At 42.4% G+C, this 20,552-nt stretch overlaps 1 protein-coding gene across 1 annotated transcript in view; it reads left to right on the plus strand.

The window, feature by feature from the left end:
* Nucleotides 1-20,552, plus strand: part of PRMT8 (protein arginine methyltransferase 8) — a 755,104-nt gene that overhangs the window by 570,183 nt on the left and 164,369 nt on the right. Inside the window, exons 7-8 of the mRNA XM_078654149.1 lie at nucleotides 2,327-2,442; nucleotides 8,020-8,170. Coding sequence (XP_078510275.1) covers nucleotides 2,327-2,442; nucleotides 8,020-8,170 — 267 coding nt within the window. The remainder of the gene's footprint in view (nucleotides 1-2,326; nucleotides 2,443-8,019; nucleotides 8,171-20,552) is intronic.

Genomic DNA, 20,552 nt, shown 5'->3' on the forward strand with positions numbered 1-20,552 from the left:
CCTGAAGAGCGGGCTTACCCCTGGGGATCTTCATCACCTCATCAAAGGAGCCTGGCTGATCTACAAACTCTGACCAATCAGGACAGACCACTGGAAGGCTGAACACAAGAAAGTATTATAACTTTTTGTCTATATTTCAAATTTGCTGGCTGTTGTAAATGTTAAAGTAGTTAAGAATGGATCTTGCCACCAAATCCTATTAATTCGGTTGGTTTCTAAGGTTAAATTGCATAAGGGCTCCAATTTTGTCATGCTGAATTCAACTTCTCTTGTATGATCTTGGATGTCAATTTCATGACTACTCTCTTCTAGTAGTGTATATCATGCAAATGAAGAGCTGCATATTCCACTAATAATCAATATGTCTATCATGGAGTTTGAAACTTTGCTTCTACGGTAAAAGGGAGAGATGACGCAGTCTGCATGTGATCCTGCCCTGCTCCACCTGTCAGATCCAAAGTGTTAAGATAATTTCAACATGAAAAATGTAATCTCACATTCGGAAACATGGCCTGAACTGCAAGGCTAACTTCAGGGAAATGTATGTGTAAGGTAAACAAAACAACTAATAATAGAGCTACATTATGAAGAATTTAAATGCCTTTCTACATTTGTTAAAAGATAAATATGTAACAACTAAAATATCATGAAAAATGATGAGCAGCATATTTGGAGATAAAATTATGGTAACCTTTACATATACCTCGGGTTCCTAGTCAGGAAACAGTATTGCCTAGGTCTAGAATCAAATCCCGGTAGAGGACATACTCCTTAGTTGATGGAACATCTTACCAATGGCCGTGAGTGACAGAAGTTGACTTTCTTGATGAAGTCAAAGAGTCTTATTCTGAATCCAAGTTCATTTTGATGTGTCCTTTAGCAAGATATTGGCTACAAAATGGGAAGTACTGTGGCATGATGCTGTGCTTCTGACAATCTTACAGAGTCCTCACATGCTTCATTCCTTTCACTACCTCCACTTGGCTGTTCACCCCAATACACTGATGATAGCTCTTCCTCTAGGATGCTGCACACATCAGAGTAAGCAGGGAATTTAGGGTGGATCCGTTTGTTTAAAAAGCTACGTGATTATCAGCTAGTTTATAGCAAGTCCAGGATAACTAAACCCAGTTCAACCACCTACATACTTCATACTTCATACTTCATGGTTAATGTGTTTGTATTCCTTTTAAGTCTGCAAATGGGACAAAAATTTAATAAATGACCAAGATGGAACAGGAAGGGTGGTCTGCACTCTCAATATTACCTTACAAGTATTGATATAAATATATTCTCTGATACCTGCCTGGGTACCAGCGCCACCACAGTGATGCCTGAAGTGGAAAAATGAGGGCACATCACATGTACCAGGTGTCAGTTTAGGTGACCTCAGTTCACAGGAGAGATCAACGCTCAAAAGGTCCAAAATAAGATGAAACCAGCTGGAACCATAGTAGAGGATGTATTCATTACAGTGTGTACTTTCAGTTAATCCATTCAAATATTTATTTTGTTCTGGGCTCGTCACAAGACTAGTTTATGTAGTAATGGTTGAACATTCCAGTATGACAGTACTGTTCTGCTGGACATACAGGTAGCTGCTTCCTGCTGAACAAGAGGTAAATGGCTTATTAGACTTGTGATAGTCATAATTTTCAAATAGCTCTGGAGATATTCTATGAGAAGGTACAGTAGTGTTTAATGTAAATTGATAGGGAGTGTTGACTTCCGTGAGGTCTTTTGTTATGAGGTAAGTATGCATTTCATCTGTAGTTTCTAGATTGCTCTCCATTCCCTGATTGTTACTAAGCTGTAATGTTAGTGTACTTTATATTAAATTATGTAGAATAAAACTTGTGGCAACTATGTATTAATTTGTAATAAAAATATACTTGAATAATCATCTGTAGTGCATACAGCATTCTAATTTGACTCAAGAAAATAATAGATGTACCAAAAATATCTGATGCCAATTTGATACAATTTAATTGTGTAAATTAACCAGTGACTTCTGTGCTGCTTTTGTAGATTCTAGAAATAATCTGCTTTGTATGTATTTTCAACATGGTAATGTAGTGTTAGATTGAAAACACAAATATACACTGCATGAAAAAGTTTATATTTCTTTCTAAGACCTTTATGTTGTGAAGTGAAGAGAATAATACAAAACAAATCACACAGAATAGTGATCTTAATATTTATGTGCTCAACAAAAACATCCATAATGGATATAACTGCATATATTGTGGAAACCAAATCCTGTTTTGAATTCTGCATTATGAACTTGCAGATAACACAACATCTAACCCTGCATTTGCATTGACAGGGTGGGAGAATGTTTACGGCTTTGACATGACCTGTATTAGGGATGTTGCCATGAAGGAGCCCCTGGTGGACATTGTAGACCCAAAGCAAGTGGTGACCAATTCCTGTTTAATAAAGGTCTGGTAATTCAAAATGTACATGATATAAACATTTTTCATTTATTCTTTACTTCACTATTACATCAGGTTAAGAATCAGTAATCCATTTTGATGGCATTTGGCTTGTGCTACACACAATAGCTGTTACATTGTTTTTTCCAAAGTTCGCCAACAAAATGTTTTAACACAACAATCAAGTCAGGGACATTTTGTTCTGGACTTTAGGGAGAAGTCCAGTGTTATTGTATCTTAAACATATATTACTTTAATAGCAAAGAGTATAATATTAACGTTTACCACTGCAGTGTAGTTCACTAATCCTAGAATGCATAACAATGAACATCATTAATAGGATTTAAGTTCAAATTGCTGTATTTACCTTAATATAAGGGATCTGATAAGGACGACACAGGGGTATATTCCCAAACTGTATTTTGTAGTACATTTACCAAAACTACATTAGAACTGCGCACATACTACAAAATGCTATACACAAAACTTCATTCAGAGACCTCCACCTCTCATATGGTATTTATGCAGAGATCTCCATTCCTGATAGCAGAGATCTCGGGATCAGTACACATGTTTTAGAAGTAAATGTGGGTGGGACACAAAGAAGTGGCTGGAATATGGGAAACATTACTAAACTGGAGGGGTTTAGGGAGTGTTAAGTAGCAATGAAGGAGGAGTTTAGGGAGGGACAAACATCCACCCCTAGTTGCCACTCACACACTCCCCTTCCAAAGGTACCACCACCCATGTGGTCCCAAAACAGACATAATTGTATTCCAGCTCGGATCTCGAGTAAGTACAACAACTGGAAATGCAAAAGCTTTCCATAGAAAATAATGGTGACAGGTACCTGAAATAAAACTGCATAGAAAATAATGTTTAAAATAAATGGACCTATTTTTACTTTTTTTAAAACATACAAACATTGTATTTATTGTTAAAAAATGATACATAAATGAAAAATAAATATTATTTTGTTATAAACTGTTCATTTAAAAGTTAATTAAATAACTATTTGGAAACAAATACTTTCAATAACTTATAATATGTATTAAAACATATTTTCCTGTAGGTAGTATATTTATAAATCTGTATACATTAATTAAAAATATGTAAAATAATTACATTTTGAAAATGATAGTACTACAAGATGTTTTTATTTTTTTGAAAAATACTAAAAATATTTTACGCAAATATTTAACATTAACATATTTTGACTAATATCTTTAAAATGTACTAAGCTTTTTTAATTGTCCCTATGCTTTATCATAGGGAGATCTCTGCCAGAGTGGCAGAGACCTTCACCTACATGTGAAAAGTAAATAGATGGAACTTTAAACTGGTAAATTTGGCACCACAACCTGGTTTCAGGGGTGGGGTATGTAAGTCCACCCTTTGGAGTAACTTTACCATCAGAAATGGTGTATGGCCAAAAGCAGTAAAGTTACTCAAAGTGTAAGTTACATTTACATGTGAGCAAATCTACACATTGACACTATTTGAAATGGAAGCTGATTTGATTTCCTGACTTGTATGGAAAATATTTTCAATCTAAAAGTAGAACAAAATTGCACTACAATACAATTTTTCCAATCACTCAATCTTACTATTAGTGATGGCACTGTTAGTTTCCCATATCTTTAGGTCAATGCAAATAAGCAATGTAGTGAACCATTATTGTGCAACAGTGTTAAGTACTGTATTCTCTTTTTGAGATAACATATGTATCATAGCTTTGAAGCAATAGTAAACTTGTCCCTGTTAGTTATAAACCTTTCCCTCTTACAATTGTGTTTATTGCACATATTAAAATATCTGTATAGACAAAATTAGTTATCATATACATTGCTGGCTTATGCCTGTTTTTCTAAACTTACATGTGCATCCTCTAGCCCTTATATGCTTTACAGATGGGTATTGCCGTGGAAATGGTGCTGTACAGTTCAAGTTTCACAATGAAATATTTTCTTTTCTGGGAATGTGTTTTACATTTAACATTGTTTCTTTCTTACATTCGCCAAGAGGCTTTTATGCACTCTGGTGCACTTTATTATTCTTTTTGCAGATATTATGCTTGAACCAATCATGTGTAAGTGAGAAAGGTAGAAACCTATTTCTAAAACCCACCAAGCAACAGCTGTGCCAGTTTTAAGACTTCTTTGAACGTTCCCCTGAACCAGCCCTTGGAATGCCCATTAGTCCTTCTTAAATCCAAAACTACATGTAAAATACATTACCACACTTACAAAGTTACACTTATAAAGTTTGTGTGGGAAGCACAAATGCTTTACACATGCATACATTGTGACTTTTTCATGGTAGGAAAAGGTTTGTAAGTTGGTCTCATTGTGCAAGAGTTTTATTTCATTAACTATTTGATAATATGTCCATGAGAAATACAGGTTTCTTGTACAAGTGTTTGCATACAAAAATCAGATAGCATTCTTCAGAGCTTGAGCATTCCAGAGCTTAATTTGAGCCGGTGCTTTCCGGTTCTGAGCACCAGCACTTAATTGGTTTCCGGTGCGCGGCACCGGCATCTAATTGTAAACACCACACTCAGGGCAGTCTGCCACACGGTGGCGCTGCTCATTTAATTCAGAGATGAGCAGTATAACAGTTGTTTAGGAAAACAATATACATTAAAATAATTGCTAATACCGGCCTCCCCTGCCCTTCTTTTAGCTTTAGGGACCTGGAATAATCTGAACTGTTGCATTTACATGTGAGAGAGATGGTTAGTAGTTGTTTCGGGTGGTTGAAGCTGCAGTGGCCTCATGGTCAGAGCCCTGGCACTTAATATTTTACAAATTAAGCACTGGAGCACTCACTTAAATTGATGTACAAATCAACTTAAAATTAAAGTATTGTTAGGGCAGAGAAGTCAGAGAACTGCCATCAACATATCACAACAAATTCCCCAATTCTAGCTGGATACAGGAAGCATAATGAATGAAAGCTGCACTGCGTGGTGCCAACCTCTTTACCAGCATTTAATTAATTCATTATTTCTAAGAGCTATCCTTTCTCAGATATGTTTGACCTTCCTAATGGTCACTCATTACTGGAAAACACTTCAATACAAAGTCAGACTTCCAGTGTAGAAATTCTCAGAAAAAGCAAAGCACAGTAAAAGTATCTTTTTCAAGATGCTCTACAGTTCATGGATTATACTAGCCTGTGCTTTATCCCTGTGTGACTAGGCCTTTAATCCGATTTGCCAAACTATAAGTGATAATGAACCAATTCATATTCTTCTGACAATGGCAAATCTCAAGTGACTGTCAAACAGATGTAGCATGGAACCATGAGATTCACATAATCAGTACATGTCTCATTCTATAACGCCAACTCTTGAGATTGTTTAGGTGTTAGACATGAGCATGATTTTAACAAATTGCTCTAGTGCAAATCAGGTTTGCCCAAATCATCTAATTTCCTAACCAGTCATTTTATGCCATATTTGTAAAGACTCGCTTTGTAGCAGATTTGGAAATACCTTGAGTATCTTCAAATGAACCTGAGCATATCGTTCTTAATTCAGTTTGCTGATGAGTATTTCAAATATAAACCCCAAGAATCTAAACATTAGCTCTGATGAAGACAATTGAAAAGACAAAAATGATGATTGGCATACACTTTATCTGCTGCAGGCCTCTCTTAAATTATCATCATCATTAGCACAAATATTTTTGAATTGTGACCCAACATCTTGAATCCCTTATTAATGTGCAGCAGAGCCTAATATTCTAGTGTTCCTGTTCATGTTTTGACCTGTGGTTGACATGCCTGAGTTATAATAAAACTATGTACCAGAGATCTAAACAAAGACATGTTGATAGTAACTTCCAATAAACAACCAAGAAGCCCATATAAATGGTTTTTCAAGGAAATCTTGTGTTATGACTCTGTGATCTGATACACTTCTAGTAGTTTATTCAAAGAACATACCAGAGGTTGCAAGATGAAGAGTAATGGGTGTGTCACCTATAATGAATAAGTCACTGACACTATACTGTTAGTATGTTGTTTAAAACACCACCTTGAGCATCATAGTAATTCACATACACACAGGTAAACAATGTAAAATCAGATGTTCAAATAAACATACTTTTCATGCAAGAGAATTTGTCGAGGCTGTTAAAAAATAAACTATTTCTATTTTCAAACCTTCGTCATTGTGAATGTTTAGTTTGCAACATAGACCATGCCTCTTCATGCAGAGGTGGTGATAACTCTCTTATAGAATGTAGAACACATATCCTGCATATCTTGACTACAAATTAGTAAGCAAAATATCTCAGCTGTTCACTGTGTCAGCTGTGAAATATGTATAAACCTCAGAATAGTACGACAATTCTAACAGATCTTTCTGAGGATAATCAAATTGATAATTTGTCTAATAATTAAATAGGAACCATATCATTCAAAGTGCATTGAGTAAATGTGTCACATAAGCTCTTCAATAGAATATTTCATAAAACATCCTTGTCCAAGGATGGTATGTGATAGCATCTATCCCAGAAAATCTTCAATTGCAGCAATTGCAGCAATTTTCCATCAGTGTGACAAGCAAGGAAGGATCATCACTGTTTGTGATGGACAACTGAAACAATTCTAACACAGCTTGAGTTCAACACAGATGGAAGTTCAAATACTACATGCCACAGAGTTTCTTGTGCTTTGAAGCTGACCTTTACAATCACTACCATATTATGTGTTTCTGTCATCATTTCTAATGTTAAGTGAAGTAATGCTTTCCACAAATCATCTGTTTGTAGAAAATGTATGCTTATGTTGCCATCCATGAATGCTTTAGTTTCTTTTCCTCATTTTAGTACATGCAAATTTTTTATTTATTTGTTTTGTGTTAATGGTAGACAGAAATATCACCCTTCTATCATTTCCCTGTATATATTGGGTGTATAACTTCTTTCCTCATATGTTTAATGCTCTACACAAAATACCCATAGAATCAGCCTATTTCATCCTCTAGGACACTGCAACATATTTTGTAAAGATATATTATACTGCAAACTTCAAAACACCATGTCTTAGAGAAAATAATTACCTGCTGTTAGTCTTCTAGTAACAAGGACACACAATATGTTAACATGCTAATGAGTAATCTATCATTAACACACTGCTTTGTAACTGCAGGGACTGATGTTCAAACTGCATCTTCACAAATTTCTGATTGTGAATAATTCATTTCTGATATAACATCACATAGGAAAGAAGAGAAAGTATACAATCCTACTAATCCTGCACAAAAGAAAGTAGAACTATTGTATTATTTAAATGAATAACATAACCCTGATAAGTGGACTTGCACTACAGATCTGCTGATGTGCTGTAATAACCTATTATTTTAACTACAAAAGTAGCCAAGAAATTCTCAACAGGCTAAACAATGTTTTGTTACACACTTGATTAGTGTAGCTGTCCACTACTTTTTTCAGTGTTGGAGGTGGTCTATATCAGTAAAACATCAATCTTTGTAATTATCATTACACCCAAACATAATCGGACAGTATTTACTAATTATGAATAATGTTTTTTCTCTCCTTTCCTTTTCAAGCAGGAAGTGGATCTCAATACCGTCAAGATTGAGGAGTTATCATTCACAACAGCCTTTTGTCTGCAAGTTCAGAGAAATGATTACATTCATGCCTTAATTACATATTTTAATATAGAATTTACGAAGTGCCATAAGAAAACAACATTTTCTACAGGTAAATTAACAATAATTAATTGATAAAGTAATAAGTTAACAATCTGTCTTTCAGCAGTTATGTTGTGTGCTGTGTTTGGAAAGGGGACAACATTATCATCATGTCCCCATACATGTGCAACTGTGCTGGAAACATCACTGTTGCATGTGGGGGTCTTTATCCCTCACCGCCGCCACCAAATGCTGGAGATGGGAGTCCCTGTCCCACACAGCTGTTACCAGGTGCGAGATCTAGACCCCTCATTTCAACGTTAGGCTAAGTAAGGACACCGTCTGAGATAGCCCTGCTCCCCCCCTTAGTAGCTTGGCACGAGCAGCCACGCTTATCTCCAAGGCACAAGTGTACAGTATGTGTAACCACACTCATAGCAACCCAATAATGTCACCACAAATAGAATCCACACAAGTTTTTATTAAAATTAGTATAATCTTTATATAAGAAGTTAAACGATATGACCACATGATACAAAACCAACATATAAGAATGGGTAGTATTCCTTTCGGTGGAATGGTAGGTTCTAATCCCAACCTCCGTTTCTAACCAACAATTAAGCTTACTTCTAACCTTTTTCAAAAGGTTAGGCAAGTCGTATTGCTAGAATCACACACGTTGCAAAAGAAAAGAAATACTGCACTGCGTAACGATATTCTCTTGTACTGTGCAACAAAGAAACAATGACACACGTTGTGCCACAGTCATGTACTTTGCAATAGAAGGAATAATGCAATGTGTATCACTACCAGCATGCCCTGTACCAAGAAGAAACAAAGCAATGCGTTACTCTACAATCATGTACTGTGCAATGAAGAAATAATGCACCGCCCCACATTATAAACAGATACTGTGCGATGAAAAAATAATGCATTGCGCCATGTTACAATCATGTACTCTGCAAGGGAAAAATAATGCAGTGCGTAGCGCACCAAGCATCTCGTTCGTCAGGCGCAAATAAGGTCAGGCGTTATACGACAGTTCGATAGTTTATTAGCAACAATAATGCAAAGTGTAATACGGCAGTTTAGGTACTCCGTTAACAGTGCCCCCAATATGGATCAATGATGACACAAAAGTACAGTTTCTCACTCCGGCCCCAGTACTGCCCCCCCCTCGGGCCAGCATGGGCCTAGTTACAAGCCGAAGCATTAGGCCCGCACAGCTGACAGAAGAGAGAGGCTGAGAGAGTGTCCCTCCGGGCCGGCACCCCACCCCAGGTGGTGATCCACGTTACATGGGGGGCGCAACCTCACTCTCCTCTCCTCCTTCATTGACTTGGGCCTTGATTCAGAACTCCGTCAATGGGTAGGGCGAGCTTGGGCCGGCTGCTCAGCTCCTCCGGGGCTGCCGGGCCGGGCTGCTGCTGTTTCACTCCGAGGGCCAATGACCTGGCCCTCCTTCCGGCAGTCTCCCTCAGCACTGTGGATACTTACTTTGAATTTGGTGCACACACTACCCAGGCACTCTTCACCAGTGCCTCTGGTTGCACCTTGACATGCACTCTGTGCGTCCGAGACTCGCCTCTTCTCTGGTGCTCACACTGACCAGAAGCTTTTCACTAACGCCTCTGCTTGCACCTCCACACGCACCCTGCACGTCCGAGTCTGACCTCTTCTCCCAGTGCACATGATGACCAGGCACTCTTCACCATCACCCTGGCTTCAGCCCGACACGCACTTTGCACGTACAAGACTCACTTCTTCACTCGGTGCACACCACGACAAGGCGCTCTTCACCAACGCCTTGGCTGCACCACGACACGCACCCTGCATGTCCGAGTCTTACCTCTTCTCTCGAGACGACACTCACTTCTTCGTTCGGGGCACACAACAACCAGGCACTCCTCACCAATGCCCTAGCTGCACCACGACACACACTCTGTGCGTCCGAGTCTCACCTCGTCTCTCTGTGCACACAACGACCAGGCTCTCCTCAACAACACCTTAGCTTGCACCACAACACACACCTTGCACGTCTGAGACTCAGCTTACTCCTGCGTGCCCACGATCACAAAGCACAAATACTGAGGGTCTCAAGCTGCAAAATACCACGTTGCTTGGGACTTCTCCGGAAACTTTTATAGTCCTGTGTTTCCAAACAGGGAGCCAGTTCACCTCGGGCCCTTGGTGTTCAAGATATAGCACAAAGCACAGTTTTTGTCAAGCAGGGGGACCCAGCGCCTCCAAGCACAGTCCCAACAGCCTCTCCCTTGGTTAGAACAGCAAACTGCAGACCAGCCCCAGATCACGAAGCAAGGATTGGTCTTTCCACAGAAGTCTCTTCAGTTGCACCTTCTTTAGCAGAGGTTCCTTTTAACCACAGAATGGTTCCAAGCCTTTTCATTCTCAATCCATTTCTGTTTCATTCCAACGTTCAGGGGTTTCAGCTCTCATAATTACACCACTTAATGTTTTTGAAGTTCGTTTGTGCTCAGGGGTCCCTTGCCCATCCCTAAATCAGTTTTGGGTGTCTCCCTCCCAGTGTCACCTTTCTCCCTTTGATACTAGGGGTCTGGATCCTTAATCACTCAGCAGGAGATGGGTCAGTTTATTTATAGCACCAGCCCAGGCTTTTTCACCTCCCAGGCTTCTCCTCCCCCTACTCTCCAGATGCAGGGCAGCCTGGTGCCATCTCAACCCCTCCCTGGGTCAAGACCTCTCCCAGCTCCTCTCACCTGTCCGATCCAGACAGCCAATCCACATTCAACAGAGACACACAGAAATGCTTAAAGCACGAAACTCAGCCACTTTCTAAAAGAGTCGTTTCTGAAGACACCGTGACAAAACCACTTCCCTAGAAAGATGTGTTATGACACTGTGAGTTCACACATACTAAACTTCACCTCTCCATTATAAACTTATAGGAAAATAGGCTAACAACACAGCACCCGGCCTACACCATCTTCCTATGGGCAGGATGGCCTTTCCGCAGTGAAAAACGAAATGGAGTGTTTTTCACTGTCAGGACATAACACACACCTTAGTATTTGTTCTGCCTTTTCCTTACACTGCACCCTGTCCAGGGATTACCCAGGACCTACCACCGGGGTGCCCAAAGTGTATGCAAAAGGGAAAGTAAGGCCTGAAAAGTGATTGCACTTGTCAGGGCAACATGCTAACTTAACACTCTGCGCGCAGGCCCTACACTGCAGAGTGCCCTCCTCCGCACGCCTTTGCATTACTAGCCCTGGCACACACTGTGCACATCACTAGGGACTTTACTAGTAAGGCAAACATACCAATCATGGTCAACCAATTACCATTACACTTTACATAGTGAGCCCTTGAACTTTGACACTGATCAGCAGTGACAAAGTATCCAAAGCATCTAAATTTGCAACCTTAAGGCAGGAAAACGGTCAAGGCGGAAAGTAAAAAGTTTAGGGAACATTAGCCAAAAAGGCCAAGTCCTACAATCACTATGACAAAATAATAATTTAACATTATATTTGAAGATTTTTAGTGAAGATCTTTGAGAGGAAAATCATAATTGAGGCATATATAATGTGCATGTGGTTCATCAATTCAGAAATCTCTAAATAATAAGTTATGCATGTCTATGATGCGAATTTCTTAGGAGTAGTCAAAAACATTCAATGGCAAATATTTAAGCACCCTAGAAAAATTAGACTTTATAACCATACATCCATTTGGGGTAATCCACTAGCTAAAACTAAATTGAAAGGCACAAGTTATATGCAATATAAGGTGAGGTTCACCAATTAGTTCAAAAATGGCAATGTGGGAAGCAAGCGGGTATGAACTGAGAAATGTGTTTTGTGCAAGAAATAAGACTGGTATATAAATAGTTTTGGTACTCCTCTGCATACCTAAAGGACATTGTAAGTAAATAAAGCATGTTGATAACTTATTAATTAACTATATATTATATTTCTTTCTAAGTATATAATGTTTTCAGTAATTTCACTTTTCACATGATAGACCTGTCTGCAACAGGTGACAACAGAAATATATATATTTTTTTTTTGCCAAAAACCTTTATTGCACCTTAAAGTTTACACAGCTGTAGGCCTACAACCCACAGGGCCGGCCGCCATCACATTCATGCAGTCATCGTGCAGTATCATCAAATTGGAATCCGCATGTTATTTTATGTACCGTCACAGAACTGCTTCAATTAAAAGGTACTGTACAAGTATTAGTCTGCCGATAAGTACATGTTCTTGGTTTTCTAATTTTATCAAAACAACAATGAAACAAATAAACTTAAGGAATCACATTGTGGTCATGCATTGTTAGTTATCGGTCGCCAATTGAGTGAAAAAGCATCTCCCCGGTGTCCCCTTCATCCGGTCCTCCCAACACTACATTCAAACCCGCTAGTGGGAGTGGTCAGGCTACCTCGGACGTAGTCCCCCTAGTGCCCCTTCCTACCAACTCTCGAGTCTAACCTGTAATAGCTTGGTTTAGCCCGAGTTCCGTGGCCCCCCTGCCCTTGGGTTCTTTGGGGTCTATTACACCTCTTCCCCCTCCTCATCTGACAAGTCCTGATCATCTTCTGGCAAGGGATCACAAATCTCCCCCCTGTATACGTTCCACTTGGTCCAGATTTTATTCCACTTCCCCGGACATGCCCTGTTAGAGTACACCGCTCTCTCTGTCACCATAACCCTGTCCATGTTAAGGCACCATTGTGTCTTTGTTGGCACGTCTGCCGCTCCCCATTTCTGTGCGATATCTCATTTTGCTACTATCAAGCCCACTGTGACCCAGAGTTGACCGTGTCTGGACAAATCAGTAGGTTCCCACACGTTTAATAGGCACCTTCGTGGTTCGGGTAGCAGTGAGATCTCTAGTGCCTGTGATAGTGTGCGCATTATTTGTCTCCAGAACTCCTGGATATGGTTGATGGATTTCAGTTGTGCCGCCCAATAATACAATTTCAGATTAGGCAACGCGATGCCACCGTCGTACCAGCCCCTGTGTAATCTGGTTTGCGCAATGCGTGCCGGGAGGTTCCCCCACAAAAGAGTTGAAACCAATGCTGCCACTTTCTGAAAGAATCTCGGAGCCACCGGATATGGAGTATTTTCAAGTATATATAGAAATCGAGGCAGAGACATCATTTTATATAGCGCTGCCCTCCCCAATAGCGTTAAAGGCAGCCCCGCCCAAAACTTAACATCTTGTTTAAGAGGCGTCACAGGAGGGCCCAAATTTTTATCCATAAATTCCATCGGGTCCCTCGTAACCTGGATACCTAAGTATTTAAAGGAAGATCCAGCCGCCCTTAGGGGGCATGCCACAGTTAGTGCCGGAATCGGTCCCTTCAGGACATACATCTCCGATTTGCTCCAGTTTAACGTATACCCTGATACTGTACCATGGCTGTCACAGAGATGCAAGAGCGCCGTCATCCCATGTTCTGGGCCTGTTAAGTAAACCAGCATGTCGTCCGCATATAGGGAAAGCCGGTCTTCCCAGCCCTCCGCCCAACGAATCCCTGTCAATAGCGGTGAGGTCCTTATTAAAGTGGCCAGTGGTTCCAGGGAAATAGCAAATAGCAATGGCGAGATATGGCCGTTCGCCACCACCTGCGCAACCGGGTCAGCATACAACAATCTAATCCAAGCAATGAACCTGGGGCCGAACCCCAGATGAGACAGGACCTCAAATAAGTAATTCCACTCTACGAGGTCAAAGGCCATCTTGGCGTCCAACGCCAAAATCACCGCTTGAGTTGATATCGAGTCAGCTCTAACCAGTACCCCATATAATCAGCGCAGATTCAGCGCCGTATTTCTATGTGGCATAAATCCGGATTGGTCCGGATGTATGAGGTTGGGCAGATGGGGCAAAATTCTGGTCGCCAAAAGTTTGCCGAGGATTTTGATTTCTGCGTTGAGCAGCGAGATGGGACGGTATGAGGAACATTCCTCAGGTGGTTTCCCCGGCTTGGGAATAGCCACTATCGTGGCTAGTCTCTGATCCGGTGGAAGTATTCCCTTCTCTAAACACTCCTTGTACATTGCTAGTAGGTGTGTACTTAGGCTCTCCGGCGTTCATTGATACCATTCTATAGGTATGCCATTCGGTCCGAGTGCCTTGCCTTGCCCGGGTTCAAAGCATTAATAGCCAGCTGGAACTCCTCTTCAGTTATATCTGCATCTAATTCCGTTGCCACCTCCGGAGAAAGCGTCTGGACCTCGATTAGCTCTAATGCTGCTCTAGCCATTTCAGGTGTTACTACTCGCTCAGGGGTGTATACCCCTTCGAAGTGGGTCGCGAACGTCTCGACTATTTGTTCCGGGTTCGTGCGCAGCACCCCCAGACTGTCCCTCACTTGTTGGACACCTCTAGAACTGCCTCCTCGCTTGTCGAGCCACGCCAGCATCCTGCCCGCCTTGTCTCCCACCTCATAAATCCTATTCTGCGTGTCAGCTATATGACCCTTAACCTGGGTCCGTAAATGGTCAGTGTAGAGTTGCTGTTGGAGGTTAAGTGTGTTAGACGAGGCCGGGTTGGGGTGTTTTTCATGTGCCATTGACAATTCCTGTAATGTTAATTCTAAGGTGGTTAGTTCTTGAGCTTGTTCCCTTTTGTAGCCTGTAATTGAGTTTATGGCTTCGTCCCTTAATACTGTCTTATATGCCTCCCATATGACCTCTGAGGAGCGTACTGAGCCTGCGTTTTCAGTGAAATACTGTGTCGTCATCTTTTTGAGTGCCTTACGTACTTGGGGAATCCTAAGGTAAGAGGCATGTATGGGGTATATTCGTTTTCGTGCCTTCTCCTGTGTGGATATCGTCAGTGTGATCGGGGAGTGGTCTGAGATTCCCCTGGGGTGAATTTCTATGGTGTCAATATGGCGGATGCCATTGCCTAGGGCCAGGAAGTGGTCAATTCTTGACATGCTGCCGTGCACTGGTGAGTGGAAGGTATAGTGCTTAGCCTGAGGGTGGGTGTGTCTCCATATGTCGATGAGGCCCATAGCCGTCAGAAAACGCTGGAAGCGGGAGGGTCCCCCCGCAGGAGGTCTTCGTCGGGAACCTATCTAGTTGAGTATCCACAATTGCATTGAAGTCTCCCCCAAGAATAACATCTCCTTCGGGCAGAGTTAGTAAAAAGTCAGCTAATTTCGGCAGCTGCACTGAGTGGAGTGCAGGGGGAATGTATACTGAAACCAAATTAAGGAGCCTTCCCTCCCACTGTCCCTGCAGTGCGGCAAAGCAACCCTGATCGTCAGTCTTAGTTTGCAGTGGAATGAACTGAGAGGACTTCTGGATTAGGATGCCCGTCCCCCTAGAACCCGAAGTAAATTCGGAATGAATCATCATCTTATACCCTCTCCTATCCATTGCCTTGGATGCCCCCCGTTAAATGTGTCTCTTGTAGTAATGCTATAGTGGGTTTCTGCCTTTTCAGTGCGGTCAGCACCAGACCCCTTTTCACCCTATCTCCCAGCCCTCGCTCATTCCATGTCAGTATTTTTAGGGACAGGCCTCGTGGACTCGGGTCAACCCCATCCGTGCTATGTGGTGGGCCATCTGTCATCTGCGGGTATAAAAGTATTGATGGACCCAACATGAGTTATAGAAATATTGTTTTTAATCAAACAGTTGTAATTTACATATGTTGTTGCCTAAACACTCAGGGCCCGATTCACAAAAGTAATCTGAGACAAAATCCTAAATTTACGACTTTCGGTATTCACAAAAGAAATTTAGGGGTAGTAAAGTTAGGATTCCTAACTTTACTACTCCTGAACTGAGACCAAATCGTAAATTTATGACTTTCTGTTTTCACAAAAGCCATTTAGGGGTAGTAAAGTTAGTATTCCTAACTTTACTACTCCTGAACTGAGAAAAAAGCCTAAATTTATGACTTTTGGTATTTACAAAAGACATTTAGGAGAAGTAAAGTTAGGATTCCAAACTTTACTACTCCTAAACTGAGACAAAATCCTAACTTTACGACTTTTGGTATTCAAAAAGGGAAATTAGGAGTAGAGAAGTGGCTATTTAAATTACAGGAAGGGAGGTGTCTGTAAGTCAAGTCTCAGTTAGAAAAAAGACATTAGGCTGCTCATTGTGTAGGATTTCAAAGGTATTAACAGCATGCATATGCAAGAAACGAACATTGGACAAATAGGAGGGGGGACAGGGGGCAACCAATGTCAATCAAGGCAGATACCGAACCCGCAACTCGGACAGATGCTATGAGGTCAGTATACAAAAATTCTATGTATGCCAAAAAGCGGCGCCCTTATTAAGTGTTTCAAGAGTGTAAACATATATGTCTAGCTGACTGAATCAAAGGCCTTGTCTATATCTGCCAAAGCATATCAGCGGGGCAACCCAAGTGATCTACTGCCGCTATTGCATTGTGGGCTGTGCAAATATTCTTTCGCATTGCAGGTCGGGGCATGAAGGCCACCTGGTCTAGGTGTATCAGGTCAGGCATGCGTGGCATTAATCTATTAGCTAAAACCTTTGCCAGCAACTTGACTTCAGTATTTAAAAGAGAAATTGGATGGTAAGATGCATGATGTTCCTGCGGAAGACCCATTTTCAAGTTACCACAATTTCTTCATGTCTCCAGTCCGGAGGCATACGAGCCTCTGTCAAGGCAGTGTTTTTCAAGTTACCACAATTTCTTCATGTCTCCAGTCCGGAGGAATACGAGCCTCTGTCAGGGCAGTGTTTATGGTGGCCAAATAATGGGGCCCTAGTAAGGACATGAACGCTTTAAAGAACTTGCTGGGGAACCCGTTAGGGTACAAAGGATTTCCAAGCTTCGTCTTCGATATGGCTACCACCAATTTCTCAATTGTAATTGGGGCCTTGAGGGATTCTGGAGCATCAACCAATAGCGTCCTTTGAGGTAAATACCCAAGGAAGTCTTCAATCTGCTGCACCCTCAGGACCTCCCGTTGGGCATTTAGGGTTTGGTCAAATTCGGCAAAGCTGTTGGCCACCTTTGCCGGATCAAAGCCTGATGCCATCGTGGTCTTGAATTACAGGTAACTGTGTGGGCTTCAGTGCATGCTAGCATAGTCTATGCAATCATTTCTCTGACTTGTCCCCCCACTGATAAATTCTGCTCTGCGAGGCTAACCATGCACACTTGGCCTCCTCCAATAGTTCCTCTTGATATTGTTGTTGCATTAGGCTCAGTTGTATGCGACCTCTATGGCCATCGCGCCCCCACCCTCCAAGCCTTCCAATTCCAGTATGCGGGCCTCCATTTGCAGTCATTTTTGCCTGTTTTGTTTACGCTCTGCAGCACAGAAGCTAGGGTCCACCCCGTGTATAGTAGTTTTTATAGCCTCCCATTGGATTTTCACAGAGGTGGCTATATCTGCATTAGATGAAAAAGAGTCGAGTAAAGCCTTATGAATTTGTGTTGTATAGAACTGATCGTGCATGTGCCATGGACATAGCCGCCAGCAAAGTGGAGGCCTCCGCGGGCCTACAAGGAGCCTCGTCCCCACTGATAAAGGGTCAGAGAGTCCCCTAGGTGTGATCTCTAAGTCTGAAATTCTTTGGGCATGCTCCTCGGGAACAAAGAGATAATCAAGCCTGGAAAATGAACTGTGGACAGTGGAAAAATATATATGTCTTGCTTCCGTTGAGTGTAGGGCCCTCCATGAGTCAGTCCATCCCAGCATAAGATCTCAGAGTGTGCCATAAAAACAACAGAACAGCATGAAACAGTAAAACCCCCCACCATCCCCACCACCCCCCACCCTTATAACTCAAACTTCATTGAAGCATCTGTCGTGGAAGGGATCCTGTACCAGCCCCAATGTGGAGCATGCACATGATCAGTCCAATAGATCCCCAAGTACCCAGAAAGCGTCTTGGTATGTCCAAAGTATACTTCTTTGTTGGAGCAGCCCATGTATGTGCCATCATATTGAAGGCCTTGAACACATCTAAAGCATTGTGTCTTTCTCTGCCCTTTCTGATACATTGGATGTTCAGTCACCATGTGCCCCAGCCTGGTTGTCCAGACGAGGCCTAGAATACCACGATGATCATGATCAATGTTGCTGTTTATCCTTCTTATGGGTACGAGTCTGTCGTGGGTCCCCAGCTGACTTGTTCGAGTCTCTAGGCGGGGGCTTGTGAGGCTTCAGCTGTTGTATCTCATCGGTCCAGGTGAACACTTCTCGGGTGTGTCAAAAAGCATAGTATGATCCTTGTAGCAGATTCTCAAAAGGGCCAGAAAAAGAAGCATGTAAGTGATGTTCAAATCACGTAGACTGGCCTTTGCCACGGTGAAGGATTGGTGCTGCTGCTGAACCAGTCTTGCATAGTCCGGAAAGATCATTATGTGGTGGGAGTCATAAGTAAGTGAGTCTTGCAATCTAGCCAGTCTGAGGATAGGGTCTCTATTGTGGAAGTTTAATATCCTAGTGATGACCGGTCGCAGACTGTCACCCGGTGGGGGATTCGCAGCTAGGGCTCTATGGGCTTGCTCTATGATAAAGCGGGGAGAAAGAGCGGCCACCAGGATCCACGTCTTAGGCCTTTGAGCCAGGAATACACCCACATCTGTGCCTTTGCAGCCCTTAAGAAAGCCCACAAACCAAAGATTATTTCTTCAGACTCTTCCCTCTGCATACTCAACACGTGTGGCCAGGCCTCTAGTGAGTTTTTTCAAGGGTGTCTACCTTTTCCCGGAGCATGGAAACTGCATCTTCTATGCCAGAGACTTTGCATTAAGCCTGGGTAAGATGCTCTACTGCATTGTGCAGGTCCTGGTGCATTAACACCACATCTGATCCCACTGCCCCTATTCTGGCCTCCAGCATGTCCCTGGATTGAGTTATCATGGGCAGTAGAGTGGCAATGTCTGTGGGACCCCCCTGGCCACCTTCAAAAGCAGCCGCCACCTGGCCAGTCCCTGTGAACCTGTCCATTGTGCTCTGCTTTGATGCGGACCCGTTAGCTTGTCCTTCGTCATGGTGGGATGGTGATAGTCCAGGGCAATAGTGGATGCTGTTATCAGCGGAGTATCCACAAATCGCCAGTCGATCACAACAAATGTCTCCAAATGATTACGTGGGGCTCAGGATGCGAATGGTCAGTCCCCTACAAGGTGTCGTCCTCCATGGGTCTCAGCTGTTTGAGTAGAGATGTGGAGCACCCGGGCCAATGGTCTTGCTCAGAGGGTGCCTCTCCTGGCCACAAGCCTCACCGGGATCTAGCCTGTCTCTGCAGAGAGGGAAGCACCCTCATCGCTAACGGGAGCCACACCACGTGGTCAGATGAGGCCTGTAGTGGCCACTAGTCTGACCCCCACTACGCCCTGTATATATTGCTGTGTGCTTCCAAAAATTAAATGCAGCTAGGCTGATGCGCCCTGTAGGTCCCACCTCATGCACTCCTGCCCCACAGCAGAGCCAACATCCACTGCTGGACACGCCTGCACAGCATCGCTCACACAACACTGCACACTGCGATGCAGGGCCTCCACTGTATTCTGTCGCCAGGTGGGTCTGTCTTGGCCTCTTGACGGGGAGCACCAGTGCCCCAGAATGCCATAGTCTGTTGTCGTCTGTCACCTGAAAGGGCCATTGTGCGGTGTCTAGCAGCAGTATTCCGGCAGGATTATGGTGGATGATTGATTACCTGGGCTGCAGGAGCTCACCTAAAGCGCGTCAGCCATGTTGGACTGCTAGAACACGACCCCAGAATATTTTATTTAAGTATAAATATTGACAGGAGTGAGATAAAATATCATTCAAGGTAGCAAGATGTTAGTTATGATAAATCCAACAACTTGCCACTGTTGGAGTTATAATAACTATCACAGAAAATAAGTTATTAGCATGTATTTTCTATAAGCCAAAATCCAGTCTTCCAACTGGTCTCTCCTGATTGGCTAGGCTCTGCCAGGCTGAGCCAATCTGTCTCAATGAGTTGTGAAGTAGCCTGTTTGAGGCAATGGATATCATGTGGGAGGACAACTGCTGCTGCAGAAGCTACAGGTAGGAGGGGAATGGGGTAGCCAAACTGATGGTCTTCAAAGGGAGAATGACACTTTGGGACAGCACAGGCTCACCCCCAACCCCACACTGTGCAACATCACCCACATTGCCTCATTGGCTTCTAATGTGACATTCCCAATCCATTATGGCAAGGTATTATTTCTAATTTTTCCCTGCTTCATGTTACGAATAAATTAAAAAATTAAACAAATAAAATTCTGTCTGAGAAAATAAAAGGGAACTTGTCAGACTGCTAGTGTGTCACTCCTACACTTCATTTCTGCTCTTCATCCAGATACCAATCTGAGCTCCGGAGTGGAAATAAGAGACAGCAGGCCATATCTTTGAACTACTAGCTGTCACTGGACTGTCCCTGTCAGGGCTGGACTTGCCATAGCAGGCACCGGGCAAACCCCCAGTGCGCCGCACA

Source organism: Lissotriton helveticus, chromosome 1_1, assembly GCF_964261635.1.
Source record: "Lissotriton helveticus chromosome 1_1, aLisHel1.1, whole genome shotgun sequence".
In the NCBI taxonomy this organism is placed as follows: domain Eukaryota; kingdom Metazoa; phylum Chordata; class Amphibia; order Caudata; family Salamandridae; genus Lissotriton; species Lissotriton helveticus.